The sequence below is a fragment of the Oncorhynchus kisutch genome, linkage group LG17 (assembly GCF_002021735.2).
Source record: "Oncorhynchus kisutch isolate 150728-3 linkage group LG17, Okis_V2, whole genome shotgun sequence".
NCBI lineage: Eukaryota > Metazoa > Chordata > Actinopteri > Salmoniformes > Salmonidae > Oncorhynchus > Oncorhynchus kisutch.
Genome location: NC_034190.2, coordinates 12,322,881 through 12,342,772, shown reverse-complemented (window position 1 = coordinate 12,342,772; position 19,892 = coordinate 12,322,881). Strand labels below are relative to the sequence as shown.

Sequence of the window (19,892 nt, the reverse complement as noted above, 5' to 3'; positions counted from 1 at the left end):
CCTGCTAATATACTCTACCATATTACTGTTCCCCAATGGCCTGCTAATATACTCTACCAGCATATTACTGTTCCTCAATGGCCTGCTAATATACTCTACCAGCATATTACTGTTTCTCAATGGCCTGCTAATATACTCTACCAGCATATTACTGTTCCCTAATTGCCTGCTAATATACTCTACCAGCATATTACTGTTCCTCAATGGCCTGCTAATATACTCTACCAGCATATTACTTTTCCTCAATGGCCTAATATACTCTACCAGCATATTACTGTTCCTCAATGGCCTGCTAATATACTCTACCAGCATATTACTGTTCCTCAATGGCCTAATATACTCTACCAGCATATTACTGTTCCCCAATGGCCTGCTAATATACTCTACCAGCATATTACTGTTCCTCAATGGCCTAATATACTCTACCAGCATATTACTGTTCCCCAATGGCCTAATATACTCTACCAGCATATTACTGTTCCTCAATGGCCTGCTAATATACTCTACCAGCATACTACTGTTCCTCAATGGTCTGCTAATATACTCTACCAGCATATTACTGTTCCTCAATGGTCTGCTAATATACTCTACCAGCATATTACTGTTCCCCAATGGTCTGCTAATATACTCTACCAGCATATTACTGTTCCCCAATGGCCTGCTAATGTACTCTACCAGCATATTACTGTTCCTCAATGGCCTGCTAATATACTCTACCAGCATATTACTGTTCCTCAATGGCCTGCTAATATAATCTACCAGCATATTACTGTTCCCCAATGGCCTGCTAATATACTCTACTACCATATTACTGTTCCTAAATGGTCTGCTAATATACTCTACCAGCATATTACTGTTCCCCAATGACCTAATATACTCTACCAGCATATTACTGTTCCCCAATGGCCTGCTAATATACTCTACCAGCATATTACTGTTCCCCAATGGCCTGCTAATATACTCTTCCAGCATATTACTGTTCCTCAATGGCCTGCTAATATACTCTACCAGCATATTACTGTTCCTCAATGACCTGCTAATATTCTCTACCAACATATTACTGTTCCCCAATTGCCTGCTAATATACTCTACCAGCATATTACTGTTCCTCAATGGCCTGCTAATATACTCTACCAGCATATTACTGTTCCTCAGTGGTCTGCTAATATACTCTACCAGCATATTACTGTTCCCCAATGGCCTAATATACTCTACCAGCATATTACTGTTCCCCAATGGCCTGCTAATATACTCTACCAGCATATTACTGTTCCTCAATGGCCTGCTAATATACTCTACCAGCATATTACTGTTCCTCAATGGCCTGCTAATATAATCTACCAGCATATTACTGTTCCCCAATGGCCTGCTAATATACTCTACTACCATATTACTGTTCCTAAATGGTCTGCTAATATACTCTACCAGCATATTACTGTTCCCCAATGACCTAATATACTCTACCAGCATATTACTGTTCCTCAATGGCCTGCTAATATACTCTACCAGCATATTACTGTTCCCCAATGGTCTGCTAATATACTCTACCAGCATATTACTCTTCCTCAATGGTCTGCTAATATACTCTACCAGCATATTACTCTTCCTCAATGGTCTGCTAATATACTCTACCAGCATATTACTGTTCCCCAATGGTCTGCTAATATACTCTACCAGCATATTACTGTTCCCCAATGGCCTGCTAATATACTCTACTACCATATTACTGTTCCCCAATGGCCTGCTAATATACTCTACCAGCATATTACTGTTCCTAAATGGCCTGCTAATATACTCTACCAGCATATTACTGTTCCCCAATGGTCTGCGAATATACTCTACCAGCATATTACTGTTCCTCAATGGCCTGCTAATATACTCTACCAGCATATTACTGTTCCCTAATTGCCTGCTAATATACTCTACCAGCATATTACTGTTCCTCAATGGCCTAATATACTCTACCAGCATATTACTGTTCCCCAATGGCCTGCTAATATACTCTACCAGCATATTACTGTTCCTCAATGGCCTAATATACTCTACCAGCATATTACTGTTCCTCAATGGCCTGCTAATATACTCTACCAGCATATTACTGTTCCTCAATGGCCTAATATACTCTACCAGCATATTACTGTTCCCCAATGGCCTAATATACTCTACCAGCATATTACTGTTCCTCAATGGTCTGCTAATATACTCTACCAGCATATTACTGTTCCTCAATGGTCTGCTAATATACTCTACCAGCATATTACTGTTCCTCAATGGCCTGCTAATATACTCTACCAGCATATTACTGTTCCCCAATGGCCTGCTAATATACTCTACTACCATATTACTCTTCCTAAATGGTCTGCTAATATACTCTACCAGCATATTACTGTTCCCCAATGACCTAATATACTCTACCAGCATATTACTGTTCCCCAATGGTCTGCGAATATACTCTACCAGCATATTACTGTTCCTCAATGGCCTGCTAATATAATCTACCAGCATATTACTGTTCCCCAATGGCCTGCTAATATACTCTACTACCATATTACTCTTCCTAAATGGTCTGCTAATATACTCTACCAGCATATTACTGTTCCCCAATGACCTAATATACTCTACCAGCATATTACTGTTCCCCAATGGTCTGCGAATATACTCTACCAGCATATTACTGTTCCTCAATGGCCTGCTAATATACTCTACCAGCATATTACTGTTCCTCAATGGCCTGCTAATATACTCTACCAGCATATTACTGTTCCCTAATTGCCTGCTAATATACTCTACCAGCATATTACTGTTCCTCAATGGCCTAATATACTCTACCAGCATATTACTGTTCCCCAATGGCCTGCTAATATACTCTACCAGCATATTACTGTTCCTCAATGGCCTAATATACTCTACCAGCATATTACTGTTCCCCAATGGCCTGCTAATATACTCTACCAGCATATTACTGTTCCTCAATGGCCTAATATACTCTACCAGCATATTACTGTTCCCCAATGGCCTAATATACTCTACCAGCATATTACTGTTCCTCAATGGCCTGCTAATATACTCTACCAGCATATTACTGTTCCTCAATGGTCTGTTAATATACTCTACCAGCATATTACTGTTCCTCAATGGTCTGCTAATATACTCTACCAGCATATTACTGTTCCTCAATGGCCTGCTAATATACTCTACCAGCATATTACTGTTCCCCAATGGTCTGCTAATATACTCTACCAGCATATTACTCTTCCTCAATGGTCTGCTAATATACTCTACCAGCATATTACTCTTCCTCAATGGTCTGCTAATATACTCTACCAGCATATTACTGTTCCCCAATGGTCTGCTAATATACTCTACCAGCATATTACTGTTCCCCAATGGCCTGCTAATATACTCTACTACCATATTACTGTTCCCCAATGGCCTGCTAATATACTCTACCAGCATATTACTGTTCCTAAATGGCCTGCTAATATACTCTACCAGCATATTACTGTTCCCCAATGGTCTGCGAATATACTCTACCAGCATATTACTGTTCCTCAATGGCCTGCTAATATACTCTACCAGCATATTACTGTTCCCTAATTGCCTGCTAATATACTCTCCCAGCATATTACTGTTCCTCAATGGCCTAATATACTCTACCAGCATATTACTGTTCCCCAATGGCCTGCTAATATACTCTACCAGCATATTACTGTTCCTCAATGGCCTAATATACTCTACCAGCATATTACTGTTCCTCAATGGCCTGCTAATATACTCTACCAGCATATTACTGTTCCTCAATGGCCTAATATACTCTACCAGCATATTACTGTTCCCCAATGGCCTAATATACTCTACCAGCATATTACTGTTCCTCAATGGTCTGCTAATATACACTACCAGCATATTACTGTTCCTCAATGGTCTGCTAATATACTCTACCAGCATATTACTGTTCCTCAATGGCCTGCTAATATACTCTACCAGCATATTACTGTTCCCCAATGGCCTGCTAATATACTCTACTACCATATTACTCTTCCTAAATGGTCTGCTAATATACTCTACCAGCATATTACTGTTCCCCAATGACCTAATATACTCTACCAGCATATTACTGTTCCCCAATGGTCTGCGAATATACTCTACCAGCATATTACTGTTCCTCAATGGCCTGCTAATATAATCTACCAGCATATTACTGTTCCCCAATGGCCTGCTAATATACTCTACTACCATATTACTCTTCCTAAATGGTCTGCTAATATACTCTACCAGCATATTACTGTTCCCCAATGACCTAATATACTCTACCAGCATATTACTGTTCCCCAATGGTCTGCGAATATACTCTACCAGCATATTACTGTTCCTCAATGGCCTGCTAATATACTCTACCAGCATATTACTGTTCCTCAATGGCCTGCTAATATACTCTACCAGCATATTACTGTTCCCTAATTGCCTGCTAATATACTCTACCAGCATATTACTGTTCCTCAATGGCCTAATATACTCTACCAGCATATTACTGTTCCCCAATGGCCTGCTAATATACTCTACCAGCATATTACTGTTCCTCAATGGCCTAATATACTCTACCAGCATATTACTGTTCCCCAATGGCCTGCTAATATACTCTACCAGCATATTACTGTTCCTCAATGGCCTAATATACTCTACCAGCATATTACTGTTCCCCAATGGCCTAATATACTCTACCAGCATATTACTGTTCCTCAATGGCCTGCTAATATACTCTACCAGCATATTACTGTTCCTCAATGGTCTGTTAATATACTCTACCAGCATATTACTGTTCCTCAATGGTCTGCTAATATACTCTACCAGCATATTACTGTTCCTCAATGGCCTGCTAATATACTCTACCAGCATATTACTGTTCCTCAATGGTCTGCTAATATACTCTACCAGCATATTACTGTTCCTCAATGGTCTGCTAATATACTCTACCAGCATATTACTGTTCCCCAATGGCCTAATATACTCTACCAGCATATTACTGTTCCTCAATGGCCTGCTAATATACTCTACCAGCATATTACTGTTCCTAAATGGCCTAATATACTCTACCAGCATATTACTGTTCCCCCAATGGCCTAATATACTCTACCAGCATATTACTGTTCCTCAATGGCCTGCTAATATACTCTACCAGCATATTACTGTTCCTAAATGGCCTAATATACTCTACCAGCATATTACTGTTCCCCCAATGGCCTAATATACTCTACCAGCATATTACTGTTCCTCATTGGCCTGCTAATATACTCTACCAGCATATTACTGTTCCCCAATGGCCTGCTAATATACTCTACCACCAACTATCCACATCATTGTGATTAATCTCTGTAGAGCTGGAAGGTCTTATGAAGAGCCTGCAACTGGGTGGAATCCATGAAGAGGATCACGATCATAGAGATCAAGAGGGACACAACGATGACCATGGTCACGATGACCACGTTGACCATGACCATAGTGACCACAGTACTGTTAGCAGGGGTCGGGGGGGTCGAAGTGGAGGTGATGCCTTCAGGACGAGTCATGAGGAGGGGTACCACCATAGGAACATCAGCAGCTGGGAACTGGTAATTGTTATTCTCAACCACCATGGTGCTTTGTCTGTAATTAGGTCAAGGCCATTGCTCCAATCTCCTGAAGAGACCTTCAGGGGCTTAACGACGCGCACACACACACACACACACACACACACACACACACACACACACACACACACACACACACACACACACACACACACAGGCTCCTTCACTCTGACTCATTATCAGACTGCTAAACCCCTGGTGTCCGCTGCATCTCCAATGAGCCTCAGATGTGCAGTAGATGGCCTGAGCTATTGGCAGCTGTAGGATTCTCCCCATGGTAATGTCTATATTAGAGGAATCTGAATGAGAAGGAACACTGCTGAGGGATAATAACATGTTACTTGTAATATATTGGTCCCCACTTTGTGAATTCCCAATGACATCTTACTGTCAGTTAATCAGTTGGCGACAAGGAGTGTCAATTCAAAGAATAGACCAATGGGCTTTGGTCAAAAGATGTGCACTGCAAAGGGATTAGTGATCCATGTGTTGCAGCCCTGTTTCCTCCACGTGGACGTGTTTCAGCCCTGTTTCCTCCACGTGGACGTGTTTCAGCCCTGTTTCCTCCACGTGGACGTGTTTCAGCCCTGTTTCCTCCACGTGGACGTGTTTCAGCCCTGTTTCCTCCACGTGGACGTGTTTCAGCCCTGTTTCCTCCACGTGGACGTGTTTCAGCCCTGTTTCCTCCACGTAGACGTGTTTCAGCCCGGAGGAGCTGATAAAGATCCATGGGCTGAATGGATCTAGCCTGTCTAGGTCTGAGGTGGCCCGGCTCAGCCCAGCCCTGGTCCAGCAGCTCCTCAGTGGTGCCTGCAACAGCATCTCTCCCCCCACTGGACCATTAGACCAGCTCAGCACCACAGAGAGTGAGTGAACTACTACAGTCCGAGCCACTGTGATTCTGCATTGTGTGCTCTTGTGATTGATCTATTGATTGCTACAGTACACTCTATATTCAACACCCATTCCTTTCCTTTTGATACAGAATCCCATTCCTGCCTGTTATTTTTTTAATGATAAAGGAATTATAGAGAGACTATGCAGAAATACATTTCCTCTGTTTGTAAATATGAATGCTCTAAAATTCAAAATCACAAAACTTGAGGCTCCAAAAAGACTAGAGCCTATTGCATTCAGCAGGACGAGAGCCTATTGCATTCAGTAGGACGAGAGCCTATTGCATTCGGTAGGACGAGAGCCTATTGCATTCGGTAGGACGAGAGCCTATTGCATTCGGTAGGACGAGAGCCTATTGCATTCGGTAGGACGAGAGCCTATTGCATTCGGTAGGACGAGAGCCTATTGCATTCGGTAGGACGAGAGCCTATTGCATTCGGTAGGACGAGAGCCTATTGCATTCGGTAGGACGAGAGCCTATTGCATTCGGTAGGACGAGAGCCTATTGCATTCGGTAGGACGAGAGCCTATTGCATTCGGTAGGACGAGAGCCTATTGCATTCGGTAGGACGAGAGCCTATTGCATTCGGTAGGACGAGAGCCTATTGCATTCGGTAGGACGAGAGCCTATTGCATTCGGTAGGACGAGAGCCTATTGCATTCGGTAGGACGAGAGCCTATTTCAAGCATAATCACACAATGTTTACTGTATTATCTAACAGACCTTTTGTGGCTTGACTGACTGACTGATTGGCTTGAGTCTGGCACTGTTATTATATTTGTAACCCCTTAATGTTAATTCTCTCTCCCCACAGAGTTTGTGTATGCCTCCATAGCCAATCTGCTGATCTGTCTGGCCGCCCTGGTTGGCGTTATGGTGCTGCTGTGTACATCCTGCAGCAGTGTCTTCCAGCTCGTCATCCAGTTCTGTGTCAGCCTGGCCGTTGGCTCCCTCACTGGGGATGCCCTGTTGCACCTCCTGCCTATGGTGAGAACCACAGTACCATATCCACATCACTGAGCCCAGCTGATTCAAACTGAGCTGCACTGTACTGGCCTGGTTATGCATCCATCATAGTTGCTGGAATGTCCAATGTGAAAAGAAAACCACTTATCTAGCCAGTCAGACCTCTTCCTCAACACTTCATTAAAGTGTTGTGGTTAATGTCAGTGCGACCCAATGATCAGCCAGATGTCTGAGAGACCATGATAAGTCAGAGCAACACATACAGTCGTCCCATCTGATGCTTCCTAGCCTTATTTCCCCCAGGGCAGAAGTCTGAAGGGGATACTTCCTGCTGCTGCAGCTCAATCCATTTAGATCCATCATGTCAACATCGCAGGGCGAAGTATTAGCAGGCTGTCACACTGTGTCATCACATACAGTGTCAAATAATAACGATGTGAGGAACAAGAACGACACCTTCAGATCGGGCAAATGGAGAAATGGCCCCTTGTTCCTTAAGGGAACTTTAGGTTATTACAAAGCCAATGATAAGAGCAACATAACAATGTGTCCCAATGGTCCGACATGACTTCTTATCTTCCTCTCCTTCACAGCCACTTATTTAGAGGACTTGATTGGTTAAAGCAATATGGTGGATAGGTACTGGTCTCCACTCTAGACTTTCATCTGTCAGTAGTGAGTGAAGGAGGTCATTTCAGACTAATGGACCCTGCACAGGTTGATTGCATCGCCAGTATTTGGTCTTGTGTAGTGTATTACACTTCACTTGAACCTGCCTTCATAAGAGCTACGCTACACTGTCATTACACTGTCATTGCACTGTCATAGCGCTGACTGTCAGACTGGGTTGTGACTGTGTTTCCTCTGTTCAGTTCCTAGGCCTCCATGTTCACAGTGAAGGAACAGATCACAGTCACTCAGAGGAGGTTCCAGACTACATCTGTAAGATACTGGTGATGATGGCTGGCATCTACTGCTTCTATCTCATGGAGACTATCTTCTCCATCATCACCACTCATAAGGACAGCCATCACCATTCCCTGCATCACCATGGGGTAAGTAGTGTCTATCATCTGGGCTGTGTTCAGTAGGGCACGATGTAGCAAAATGTATTGCAACAGGAAACAAAAATATGGGTTCTTATTGGACACGACCAGGTGGTACCTCCCCATTTCAGACGGTTTCTAAACCTTATCTCCTTACTGAACACCTCCGTTCTGTCAGCTTACTGGTTTGGTGGATCCATGGTGAAAAGAACTCCCACACACGCACACTTGCAATACACATTTTAATAAAGTGCAATGTTTCGGTCAAAGATATTTCAGGTCTTTCTGGTTCCAAAATGTGAGAATTGTTAGCTATCACCTGTAGATACATTTGAAGTCTGAAGTCTACATACACCTCAGCCAAATACATTTAAGCTCAGTTTTTCACAATTTCTGACATTTTATCCTGGTAAAAATTCCCTGTCTTATGTCAGTTAGGATCACCACTTTATTTTAAGAATGTGAAATGTCAGAATAATATTAGAGAGAATGATTTATCACATTCATCACATTCCCAGTGGGTCAGAAGTTTACATGCACTCAATTAGTATTTGGTAGCATTGCCTTTAAATTGTTTAACTTGGGTCAAATGTTTCGGGTAGCCTTCCACAAGCTTCCCACAATAAGTTGGGTGAATTTTGGCCCATTCCTCCTGACAGAGCTGGTGTAACTGAGTCAGGTTTGTAGGCCTCCTTGCTCACACATGCTTTTTCAGTTCTGCCCAATAGTATTGAGGTCAGGGCTTTGTTATGGCCACTTTGTTGTCCTTAAGCCATTTCGCCACAACTTTGGAAGTATGCTTGGGGTCATTGTCCATTTGGAAGACCCATTTGCGACCAAGCTTTAACTTCCTGACTGATGTCTTGAGATGTTGCTTCAATATATCCACATCATTTTCCTTGTTAATGTGAAGTGCACCAGTCCCTCCTGCTGCAAAGCACCCCCACAACATGATGCTGCCAACGTGCTTCACGGTTGGGATGTTGTTCTTCGGCTTGCAAGCCTCCCCCTTTTTCCTCCAAACATAGCGATGGTCATTATGACCAAACAGTTGTATTTTTGTTTCATCAGACCAGTGGACATTTCTCCAAAAAGTACGATATTTGTCCCCATGTGCAGTTGCAAACCGTAGTCTGGCTTTCTTGTGGCGGTTTTGGAGCAGTGGCTTCTTCCTTGCTGAGCGGTCTTTCAGGTTATGTTGATGTAGGATTTGTTTTACTGTGGATATAGATACTTTTGTACCTGTTTCACCCAGCATCTTCACAAGGTCCTTTGCTATTGTTCTGGGATTGATTTGCACTTTTCGCACCAAAGTACGTTCATCACTAGGAGACAGAACGTGTCTCCTTCCTGAGCGGTATGACGGCTGCGTGGTCCCATGGTGTTTATACTTGCGTACTATTGTTTGTCCAGATGAACGTGGTACGTTCAGGCATTTGGAAATTGCTCCCAATGATGAACCAGACTTGTGGGGGTCTACTATTTTTTTCTGAGGTCTTGGCTGATTTCTTTTGATTTTTCCATGATGTCAAGCAAAGAGGCACTGAGTTTGAAGGTAGGCCTTGAAATACATCCACAGGTACACCTCCAATTGACTCAAATGATGTCAGTTAGCCTATCAGAAGCTTCTAAAACCATGACATAATTTTCTGGAATTTTCCAAGCTGTTTAAAGGCACAGTCAATTTAGTGTAGGTAAACTTCTGACCGACTGGAATTGTGATACAATGAATTATATGTGAAATAATCTGTCTGTAAACAGTTGTTGAAAAATTACTTGTCATGCACAAAGTAGATGTCCTAAACAACTTGCCAAAACTATAGTTTGTTAACAAGACATTTGTGGAGTGTTTGAAAAACTAGTTTTAATGACCCCAACCTAAGCGTATGTGAACTTCCGACTTCAACTATACATGTTCTTTGTTGTGATGTTCCGGGCCCAGACAGATATATTGTGCCATTGTGTTTCCAGGAGGAGTCTGAGCCCCATCACTGTGACCATGGTAAAGTCCTGGAGATGTACCTGCAGGAGAAAAATAACAAGCAGTCAATCTCCCAGACTGACCTGGTAGGTTCTGTACCACTTATTAACAGACTGACCTGGTAGGTCTGTACCACTTATTCACAGACTGACCTGGTAGGTTCTGTACCACCTATTCACAGACTGACCTGGTAGGTTCTGTACCACTTATTCACAGACTGACCTGGTAGGTTCTGTACCACCTATTCACAGACTGACCTGGTAGGTTTTGTACCACCTATTCACAGACTGACCTGGTAGGTTTTGTACCACCTATTCACAGACTGACCTGGTAGGTTCTGTACCACCTATTCAGAGACTGACCTGGTAGGTTCTGTACCACCTATTCACAGACTGACCTGGTAGGTTCTGTACCACCTATTCACAGACTGACCTGGTAGGTTTTGTACCACCTATTCACAGACTGACCTGGTAGGTTCTGTACCACCTATTCACAGACACACCTGTGACATTCTAAACCCTCTATCTGCTCTCTTGGAGATCTGAGTCAGAGGTCCATGACTGAACAGCCAGTATCCTAGTAAAGCTGTGTTTTTACCTGACACAGAATGTAGTCTCAAGTCTTTACTATCCGTGTCTCTGAACACCTTGTCCTCCACTAACTTGTTCACGCCTGCTGTAATTCCGATGTTATACTTCTGTAAAATTCTGATCCTAAAAGGTTGAAAGTGAGCACAGTGAGGACACAGAGAAAGCCTTTCCAGAACCAAACCAGCGCTCAAGAGGTAAGATAGACAACCCAGGTCATCATACAACCTGTAAGGAAGAGATTAAATATAGGTCAGGGTCTGACAGTCAGGGCGTTCACTGGAAAGCTGATATACTGTGAACTTACTGTGTGAGTCAAGTCTAGTCAATGATTACACACATTTAGCGTGACAAAGAGTAATGTGCACCAAAGAGCTTTGTTCACTCACACGAGGAACATCAATACAGGGATTCATTACTGCAGGGGTACAACATTTTAGCTGCAGATGCACCCAAAAACACCCTGTCATATCATTGTAAATGATAATATCAACAGTGACAACAATTTATTTATCTGACATGATTAAAATGAGACATCATCCTTTATGTAATCTTTATAAACAATTCAAGCACAATATTCAATGGTTTAGTTGTAGTCACTCTACAGTATAACTGCTAGCTTGCCAGTTCCTACCAGTGTAAAAATACTTTAAAGTACTACTTAAGTAGTTTTTTTGGGTATCTCTACTTTACTTTACTATTTATATTTTTGCCAACTTTTACTTCACTACATTCCTAAAGAAAATAATGTACTTTTTGACTTTTTTTCCCCCCTGACACCTAAAAGTGCTCGTTACATTTTGACAAAAAAATGGTCCATTTGACGCACTTAGTAAGAGAACATCCATGGTCATCCCTACTGCCTCTGATCTGGCGGACTCATTAAACAGAGAACGTCCCTGGTCATCCCTACTGCCTCTGATCTGGAGGACTCACTAAACACAAATGTTTTGTTTGTAAATAATATGTGAGTGTTGGAGTGTGCCTGTGGCTATAAGTACATATAAAAAACATTAATTATGCCATCCGGTTTGCTTAATATGAAGAATTTGAAATGATTTATACTTTTACTTTTCATACTTAAGTATATTTGAGCAATGACATTTACTTTTGATACTGAAGTATATTTAAACCCAAATACTTTGACTTTTACTCAAGTAGTATTTTACTGGGAGACTTTCACTTTGACTTGAGTCATTTTCTATGAAGGTATCTTTTACTCAAGTATGACAATTTAGTACTTTTTCCACCACTGGTTCCTACAGATGTAGAATCTTAATTTAATCAGCCTGTTCTTGCAGGAAATGCAAACATTAAGTAAATTTAAGGTTTAAAAAGACTTCTAAAGTTAATCATTTCCACTTTTAAAATGTCAGACTTGATTTGTCCTAACTAACAATGTATCAACCCCTACAAAAATGTCCATTAATTATAATCCACACAATAATTAATATTTCCTGTTGCTACAGGATACTTTTCCTGCTGTGAGAAACTGGTCAAATTAAGATCCTACATCTGTATTCTGTATTCCAGCCTAATGACATTGGCTAATCAATAATGCTGTCATTGTGATATATGAATTTAGACACATGATTAAAAATAGCCAAATTTGACTTTAGTTCTTTAGACGACTGAACTTTTCTGAGTTTCCCTTCTGTCTCTCCCCTCCACTAGAACAGCGTCTGCTACCCTACATGGTTACCATAGGGGACGGGATACATAACTTTGCCGATGGCCTGGCTATCGGAGCGGCCTTTTCTGTTTCCTGGAATTCCGGCCTTGCCACGTCTTTGGCTGTGTTCTGTCATGAGTTGCCTCACGAACTGGGTGAGTGTAGACTGATGCCTCTAGTTGGTCATGTTGAAAGAGATTTTTAGGGAATGAGACCCAGCCACATTAGTACTTCAGATGTTTATTGTGTGTGTGTGTGTGTGTGTGTATGTGTGTGTGTGTGTGTGTGTGTGTGTGTGTGTGTGTGTGTGTGTGTGTGTGTGTGTGTGTGTGTGTGTGTGTGTGTGTGTGTGTAAAATGGTGTTTGATTTCTGGACAATATTTTTTCATTTCAAACGTCAAGTGTTAGACTGGATGAGTAGTAGTGGTAGATGATTAGTCACATCTTCTCTCTCCATACAGATTCCTATTCACACAATCCCTCCAATGGCATCTACCTAAGACCTACATTTTTATCACTGACGTCCCTTTTAAACCTCTCCGTCCTACATCTCCCAGGTGATTTTGCAATCCTGCTGCACAGTGGGTTGTCAGTGAAGAAGGCCTTGATGCTGAATGTGGGCAGTGCCCTCACATCCTTCATCGGACTCTACATCGCCCTCACCGTCTCTACTGACCTGGCCACCAAGCAGTGGATCGCGGCCATCACCTCTGGTCTCTTCCTGTATGTGGGTCTGGCTGATATGGTTAGTACACTAGGTTTACCACATTCTCAAACAGGCTGTGAGGAATCACTTCTTTGGGTTTCTCTTCAAATGAGAGTCTATCGCACAAATTGTTCAAATGACCTTTCGCTAAGCCCTGCCGTCTTGGTTACTGTTGCAACTTCAGACAACATTTTCCCCTGGAAGCCCAATTATGACTTGGGCCTTAAGTGTCTCCTGGCTATGTCACCTGACCAGGAAGAGCTCTGACCCCTAGTTATGGCACGGTTGCTCCTATGTCTTTCATCAATGCCCTAATGCCTATCTTTCTCTGTTAATATGCTATATTTGGGCAAGGAGTTAAATGCAGTGGATTGTCTTGCTTCTTTCTCCTCCCAGCTCCCCACCATGATCCATGCGGACAACCGTAGGCCCTGGCTCATGTTCCTGCTCCAGAACTTAGGACTGCTGTCTGGCTGGGGCATCCTGCTGCTCCTCTCTCTGTATGAAGAAAAGATTGGCTTCTAGAGCCTCCTAGTCCTCACACTGTACAATGCAATGGATTTGTATACAATTACAAATTACACTGTATGTAAACTATGCTATATTTGACCTGTTTTGATATATTTAATTGAACACGCTTGATCATTCTATATGATGGAAGATTTCCTCAAAATGACTTTCTAGATGATATATGCGATTTATAGTCTAGTTCTGTTGTATCTACCACATAGAAGTGTAGTCTGCTGGTGTTCAGTCTGAACCTGCTGTTGGTACTAATGTTACTGTTGGAAAGGATTTCATCTGTATGCGATTTAGTTCAAACTGTAATTTAAACCACCAATATTTATAATGGGACTCACAGTTCCTCAGCCTACTGCCTCTGTAATTGCCACATATTTTGTATAACCACATACCATAACAGTGTGACTGAGCAGGGAAGTAGGTAGATTCTGTTTTAATTTGTGATCGTGTGTAGTTAGCGGTAATGCAGAGGTTGACAGTGTATGTATACATGTGAGAATGTGACATGTTTAGATCTGTCTAACTTTGTCATATGGGTATTTTTACTTACAGTATGTGCCACCAATCCCACAAACCCCCCAAAAAGTAATAAAATACACAAAGAAAATAATAATTCTGATACATGTTGTTTCTGTATAGCTTTCCTTGTTTAGCACATACATTGAGCACAAAGCCATATGATGCTTTCAAGCTGCAGTATTTTTCCATTCTGTCCAGTCTACCACTCAAGAAGAATTCCCTTTAAATGGATACAGGAAATAACGTCCTCTAGATACTTGGTTATCTGACATGATTAGGTACGTCGGCAGTTTCACTGTTCAGAGTCCACACTTTCGAAGACAGACCGTTCAGATCCATGGATCACAACTTCAGATAAATCAGAGGTGGACCCTCATTTTTAAAAATATTTTACAGTAGTTCACCAGTCAGCATGGTGATTTACTGTAGTTTGTCTGATTACCAAGAGAGGGGTTATAAAGAAGGGTTGGTACAGCAAAGTATATCAGCAGAGATGACAGGCATTGTGGATTCCATTTGATAAAATGGTCATAGTAACAGTCAGAGCAAGGGAGTGGAGGAGCTATATGTCAAGGCTGTATGCCTCCCAAATGGCACCCTATTGCCTAATTGGTGCACTACTTGTAACCAGAGTCCTGGTCAAAAGTAGTGCACTATATAGGGAATAGGGTGCCATTTGGGAGGCACACATAGAGTTTCTGGTCCATACAGTATGACCAACAGTAAAGAGCAAGGGCAATAGGGGGCGTGGCCCCGCATACAGAACGCTCCACACAGGTATGACCGTAAGTCCAACGGAGTTAAGTGGATAAGACGGATGATTTAGCAGCCTTACGATAAATATTTAGAATAATCTCTATGCACACCAGAGCTACGGATAAGATTAGAGGTTTATTTCGCTCATCTTTGTTTTTAAATAAAATGGTTAAGTTAATCAAAAATACTAATAATATAAGATGCATGTGTTTGTTTAGAAACATCGCCACATTATGTCAATGGCCTAGAGAGAGAGCGAGATCCCAGCTGTTTAGGCTTCTTCATCATAAACTACTATAATGATCCCTTATGGTTTGACTGTCTCCGCTTCGGTCCTGTTGTCTCTTAGTTCCTGTCCTGTTTTCTCTTAGATTTCTCTTAGTTACTTTCCTGTTTTCTCTTAGTTACTTTCCTGTTTTCTCTTAGTTCCTTTCCTGTTTTCTCTTAGTTCCTGTCCTGTTTTCTCTTAGTTCCTGTCCTGTTTTCTCTTAGATTTCTGTCCTGTTTTCTCTTAGCTTATTTCCTGTTTTCTCTTAGTTCCTGTCCTGTTTTCTCTTAGTTCCTGTCCTGTTTTCTCTTAGATTTCTGTCCTGTTTTCTCTTAGCTTATTTCCTGTTTTCTCTTAGTTCCTGTCCTGTTTTCTCTTAGTTCGTGTCCTGTTTTCTCTTAGCTTCTGTCCTGTTTTCTCTTAGTTCCTGTCCTGTTTTCTATTAGATTTCTGTCCTGTTTTCTCTTAGTTCCTGTCCTGTTTTCTCTTAGTTCCTGTCCTGTTTTCTCCTAGGTTCTGTCCTGTTTTCTCCTAGGTTCTGTCCTGTTTTCTCTTAGTTCCTGTCCTGTTTTCTCTTAGTTCTTGTCCTGTTTTCTCTTAGTCCTGTTTTCTCCTAGGTTCTGTCCTGTTGTCTCTTAGTTCCTGTCCTGTTTTCTCTTAGTTCCTGTCCTGTTTTCTCTTAGTTCCTGTCCTGTTTTCTCTTAGTTCCTGTCCTCTTTTCTCTTAGTTCTTGTCCTGTTTTCTCTTAGTCCTGTTTTCTCCTAGGTTCTGTCCTGTTGTCTCTTAGTTCCTGTCCTGTTTTCTCTTAGTTCCTGTCCTGTTTTCTCTTAGTTCCTGTCCTGTTTTCTCTTAGTTCCTGTCCTGTTTTCTCTTAGTTCCTGTCCTGTTTTCTCCTAGGTTCTGTCCTGTTTTCTCCTAGGTTCTGTCCTGTTTTCTCTTAGTTCCTGTCCTGTTTTCTCTTAGTTCCTGTCCTGTTTTCTCTTAGTTCCTGTCCTGTTTTCTCTTAGTTCCTGTCCTGTTTTCTCTTAGTTCCTGTCCTCTTTTCTCTTATCTCCTGTCCTCTTTTCTTTTAGTTCCTGTCCTGTTTTCAATTAGTTTCTGTTTTGTTTGAAAAAGTTCCAGATATTTTTGTTTTGTTTTTACAAACAACTTTCCAAAGAATAATACAATAAACAAATACTTGAAAGTGGTGAAGTTATGCCAAGCTACTCATAGGGAGTTGATGATACACATTAAATTTGAACTTTATAATGAATTGAGGATTTTGTCTCCAACATAAGTGAGGAAAAATGGTTTCTTATAAGTAGGGAGTTGTTCATATTGACCACTAGAGGGAGCTCTGAGCATAATAATGTCATGTCTTTCCGTTTGCCCTGAAATTCACCCCAGACACATGGCCACAGAGAGACAGACATACAGTATCACTGTAGGGTGTTTTCTTTCCACAGAAATGATAGATGAGGGTTGTCAATGCTTGATTATAAGAACATGGTGTTGTAAATAGTGAGGTAAATTGATATTCTTCACAAATCCCTACTATATTTAAAGAGATGAATGTTCTTTTTATATTGCGTTCACATCTCACATTTCAGTCCACTGCAGTTACAGCAATTTGACAGTTGTTAGAACATTTATCATGGTCCACCTATTATAATTTGACTGTTTTTCAACTGTAGATGACAGGCAAAGAAATACTGCAGACTATTTCATTGTCAGGCTATTCATAAACTCCTCCCTGTCAATTATTCTCCATGTACAACCTTCTGAAACAAGCCTTACAATATGAAAATCATGTGAGAATACTCAACAAAACAATTTTGATGCAATTGCATGTAGAATAATAGTGAAGATATCAAAACTATGAAATAACACATGGAATCATGTAGTAACCAAAAAAGTGTTAAACAAATCAAAATATATTTTAGATTCTTCAAAGTAGCCACCCTTTGTCTTGATGACAGCTTTTTATTCTCTACCAGCTTCATGAGGTACGCCTGCCAGTTTTCTTTAGAAAGCACCAATTCATTTATTCATGGACGCCAGTGACGACCCGTCATTCAGGGCAGGTGGGGCAGAGTAAAAAATAAGCATGTTATTTTGGCATTGATACGTGTCACATATCAGTTTGCAAACAATGTAAAAAATATATAAAAATAATAATTGAGTTAATAAACCCTCATGTGGGATTGGTGGCACATAAGTCTATTTTCGGTTTTCTTGAGTAAGGCAGCTCCAAAATGCAGGTGTTTCAGCGTAGCTCAGTGCTTTCTGTGGTGGTGGGACAGCCAGCAGAAAATATGGAGCATATGGGTTGGTAATGTTCTCTAGTTACTCCATCATTGGCTCAGTGTTCTGTCACTCATGGGGACACAATGTCACCGCCAAATCTAAGGGTAGAGCTTGAAAATTCAAGCCCCTTGGGTGCTGCCATAGAGGTAAATTAGAAGTGCCCATCCAAGAAGACTCCAGGTCATTGGCCACAGATAAAATTAAGTCAAATCACGTTATATGTACAGTAGCTTTGATTGGACTGATCATGTCAACATCATACTTTCAAAATCTTAGCTAGCAAGCTAGCAGTCATCATCATGAATCAAGTCGACAATCAACTAACAAATCCTTTTTAATCCTTGTCAAATTAAGATAAATAATGAAGAGAAACGATCAAATGTATCGGTGCTCATCGGCCATTGGACATGAACATTACACAACAAGTTGGAAATTGCAAATTCAACAATGAGTTGTTTGGAAGGAATCAGTGGCTAACTGCAAGCATTGCAAAACAATCACTAGCCTGCTATTCACTGGAGTGGCTGTCTGGTCCCAAGTATGGGTTTAAGGATCTCTTTTCCAAGCTTAAAATGATAAACATTCAACATTGGCCATGAAGTCAATCCAGCATAATTTCTGCCGCGCCCAAAACAACTGTTACTCGGAACTGGGAATTCTGACTTTAGTGAGTTCAAGACAACTAGGATCTCGGGGAAAAAACAAGCTCCGACTGGGAAAAAAACATTTTGGATGGTCAGCCAACTCGGAATTGTAAATCGGGAAGTCGGGCCTTTCTCTAGAGCTACTTGAAGATCACTGACGTCATCATGATTCGACCTGTTTTTTTCCCCTCCAAGTTCCCAGTTGTCTTGGAAGCACCATAAGTCCAGAGAATGCCAGACTTTGATGACAAAATTTGCTGACGAAGGACCGCCATGCCATCTTCTTGTTCAAGTGAGCACAGCACAACGAGTCCAAAAAAGGTATTTTATCCTTCTGCATAAATGATGTAATATGCCAGGGAGGTGTGTATACTGTAGCTAAGAAAGTAATACTAAGCTTATGTTGTGTAGTAAACTGTTAGTAGCCCAAGTGCCTCACCATAAAAATGTGGTATATCTTTCCCTCTTAATTTTGCCAACTGTTCTGACTTGGTGGTGCGTATGGAACCTATAGCCTGTTTTAGAGAAATGTAATCATTGAATATTGTAAGAGCTTTCATTGTCTCTTTATATGCCCTCTTTATTTATCCTACGTTTCTGACTTGGTGTACAGGGAGAACACTGTAAGAACGGCCCATGTTCTGAATTATGTCGCTGTGCATTTCAAAGTGCTTAACAAATAGTTATATTGACTACGTCAGTCCTAGCTCGCCCATTGATGTCTTTATCGAAATGACAGATTGCCTCTTATCCGCTTGTTGTCCCCTTATGCCATAGTTTTGTACACCTCAATTGTTAGTAGAAACCACATTTGTTTAAGCAAGTCAGCCATATCAGCTAAGTTTCTTCGAAAGGCAGTAAATGAGAAGGAATTAACTTTCACTGCCAGACAAGGCTCCGCTGATAGCCAGGTGTAGCAGTGGTAAGATGTTGGGACTGCTGTTGGGACACTGATGTTGGGAAAGCTCTATGTAGGCCCTAACAGTTTGTGGGCACTGTTTGTCACCATTATAGTGCAATTAATGTGTTGTGTAGTGATTTTGCTGGCATGCATCGCACAATTATAATTGTTTTGATTTCCTCACCAAGATTTACATGCTAAAATCGCCACTGATAGACACAGATGCATGCTCAGCTGTGCAGGATATAATCTATTGATAGACAGACGCATGCTCAGCTGTGCAGGATAGAATCTACTGATAGACAGACGCATGCTCAGCTGTGTATTGATAGAATCTATTGATAGACACAGACGCATGCTCAGCTGTGTAGGATAGAATCTATTGATAGACACAGACGCATGCTCAGCTGTGTAGGATAGAATCTATTGATAGACACAGACTCATGCTCAGCTGTGTAGGATAGAATCTATTGATAGACACAGACGCATGCTCAGCTGTGTAGGATATAA

At 41.3% G+C, this 19,892-nt stretch overlaps 1 protein-coding gene across 2 annotated transcripts in view; it reads left to right on the top strand.

Annotated features, from left to right (window-relative positions):
- Positions 1 to 14,624, top strand: part of LOC109908680 (zinc transporter ZIP4-like) — a 30,081-nt gene extending 15,457 nt beyond the window's left edge. For both annotated transcript variants that reach the window (XM_020507332.2, XM_031795170.1), the window contains exons 4-12: positions 5,377 to 5,609; positions 6,322 to 6,493; positions 7,340 to 7,512; positions 8,364 to 8,546; positions 10,509 to 10,604; positions 11,239 to 11,302; positions 12,780 to 12,932; positions 13,335 to 13,522; positions 13,880 to 14,624. In XM_020507332.2, the coding sequence (XP_020362921.1) occupies positions 5,377 to 5,609; positions 6,322 to 6,493; positions 7,340 to 7,512; positions 8,364 to 8,546; positions 10,509 to 10,604; positions 11,239 to 11,302; positions 12,780 to 12,932; positions 13,335 to 13,522; positions 13,880 to 14,008 (1,391 nt within the window). In that variant the 3' untranslated portion in view covers positions 14,009 to 14,624. The remainder of the gene's footprint in view (positions 1 to 5,376; positions 5,610 to 6,321; positions 6,494 to 7,339; positions 7,513 to 8,363; positions 8,547 to 10,508; positions 10,605 to 11,238; positions 11,303 to 12,779; positions 12,933 to 13,334; positions 13,523 to 13,879) is intronic.
- The last annotated feature ends 5,268 nt before the right edge of the window (positions 14,625 to 19,892 follow it).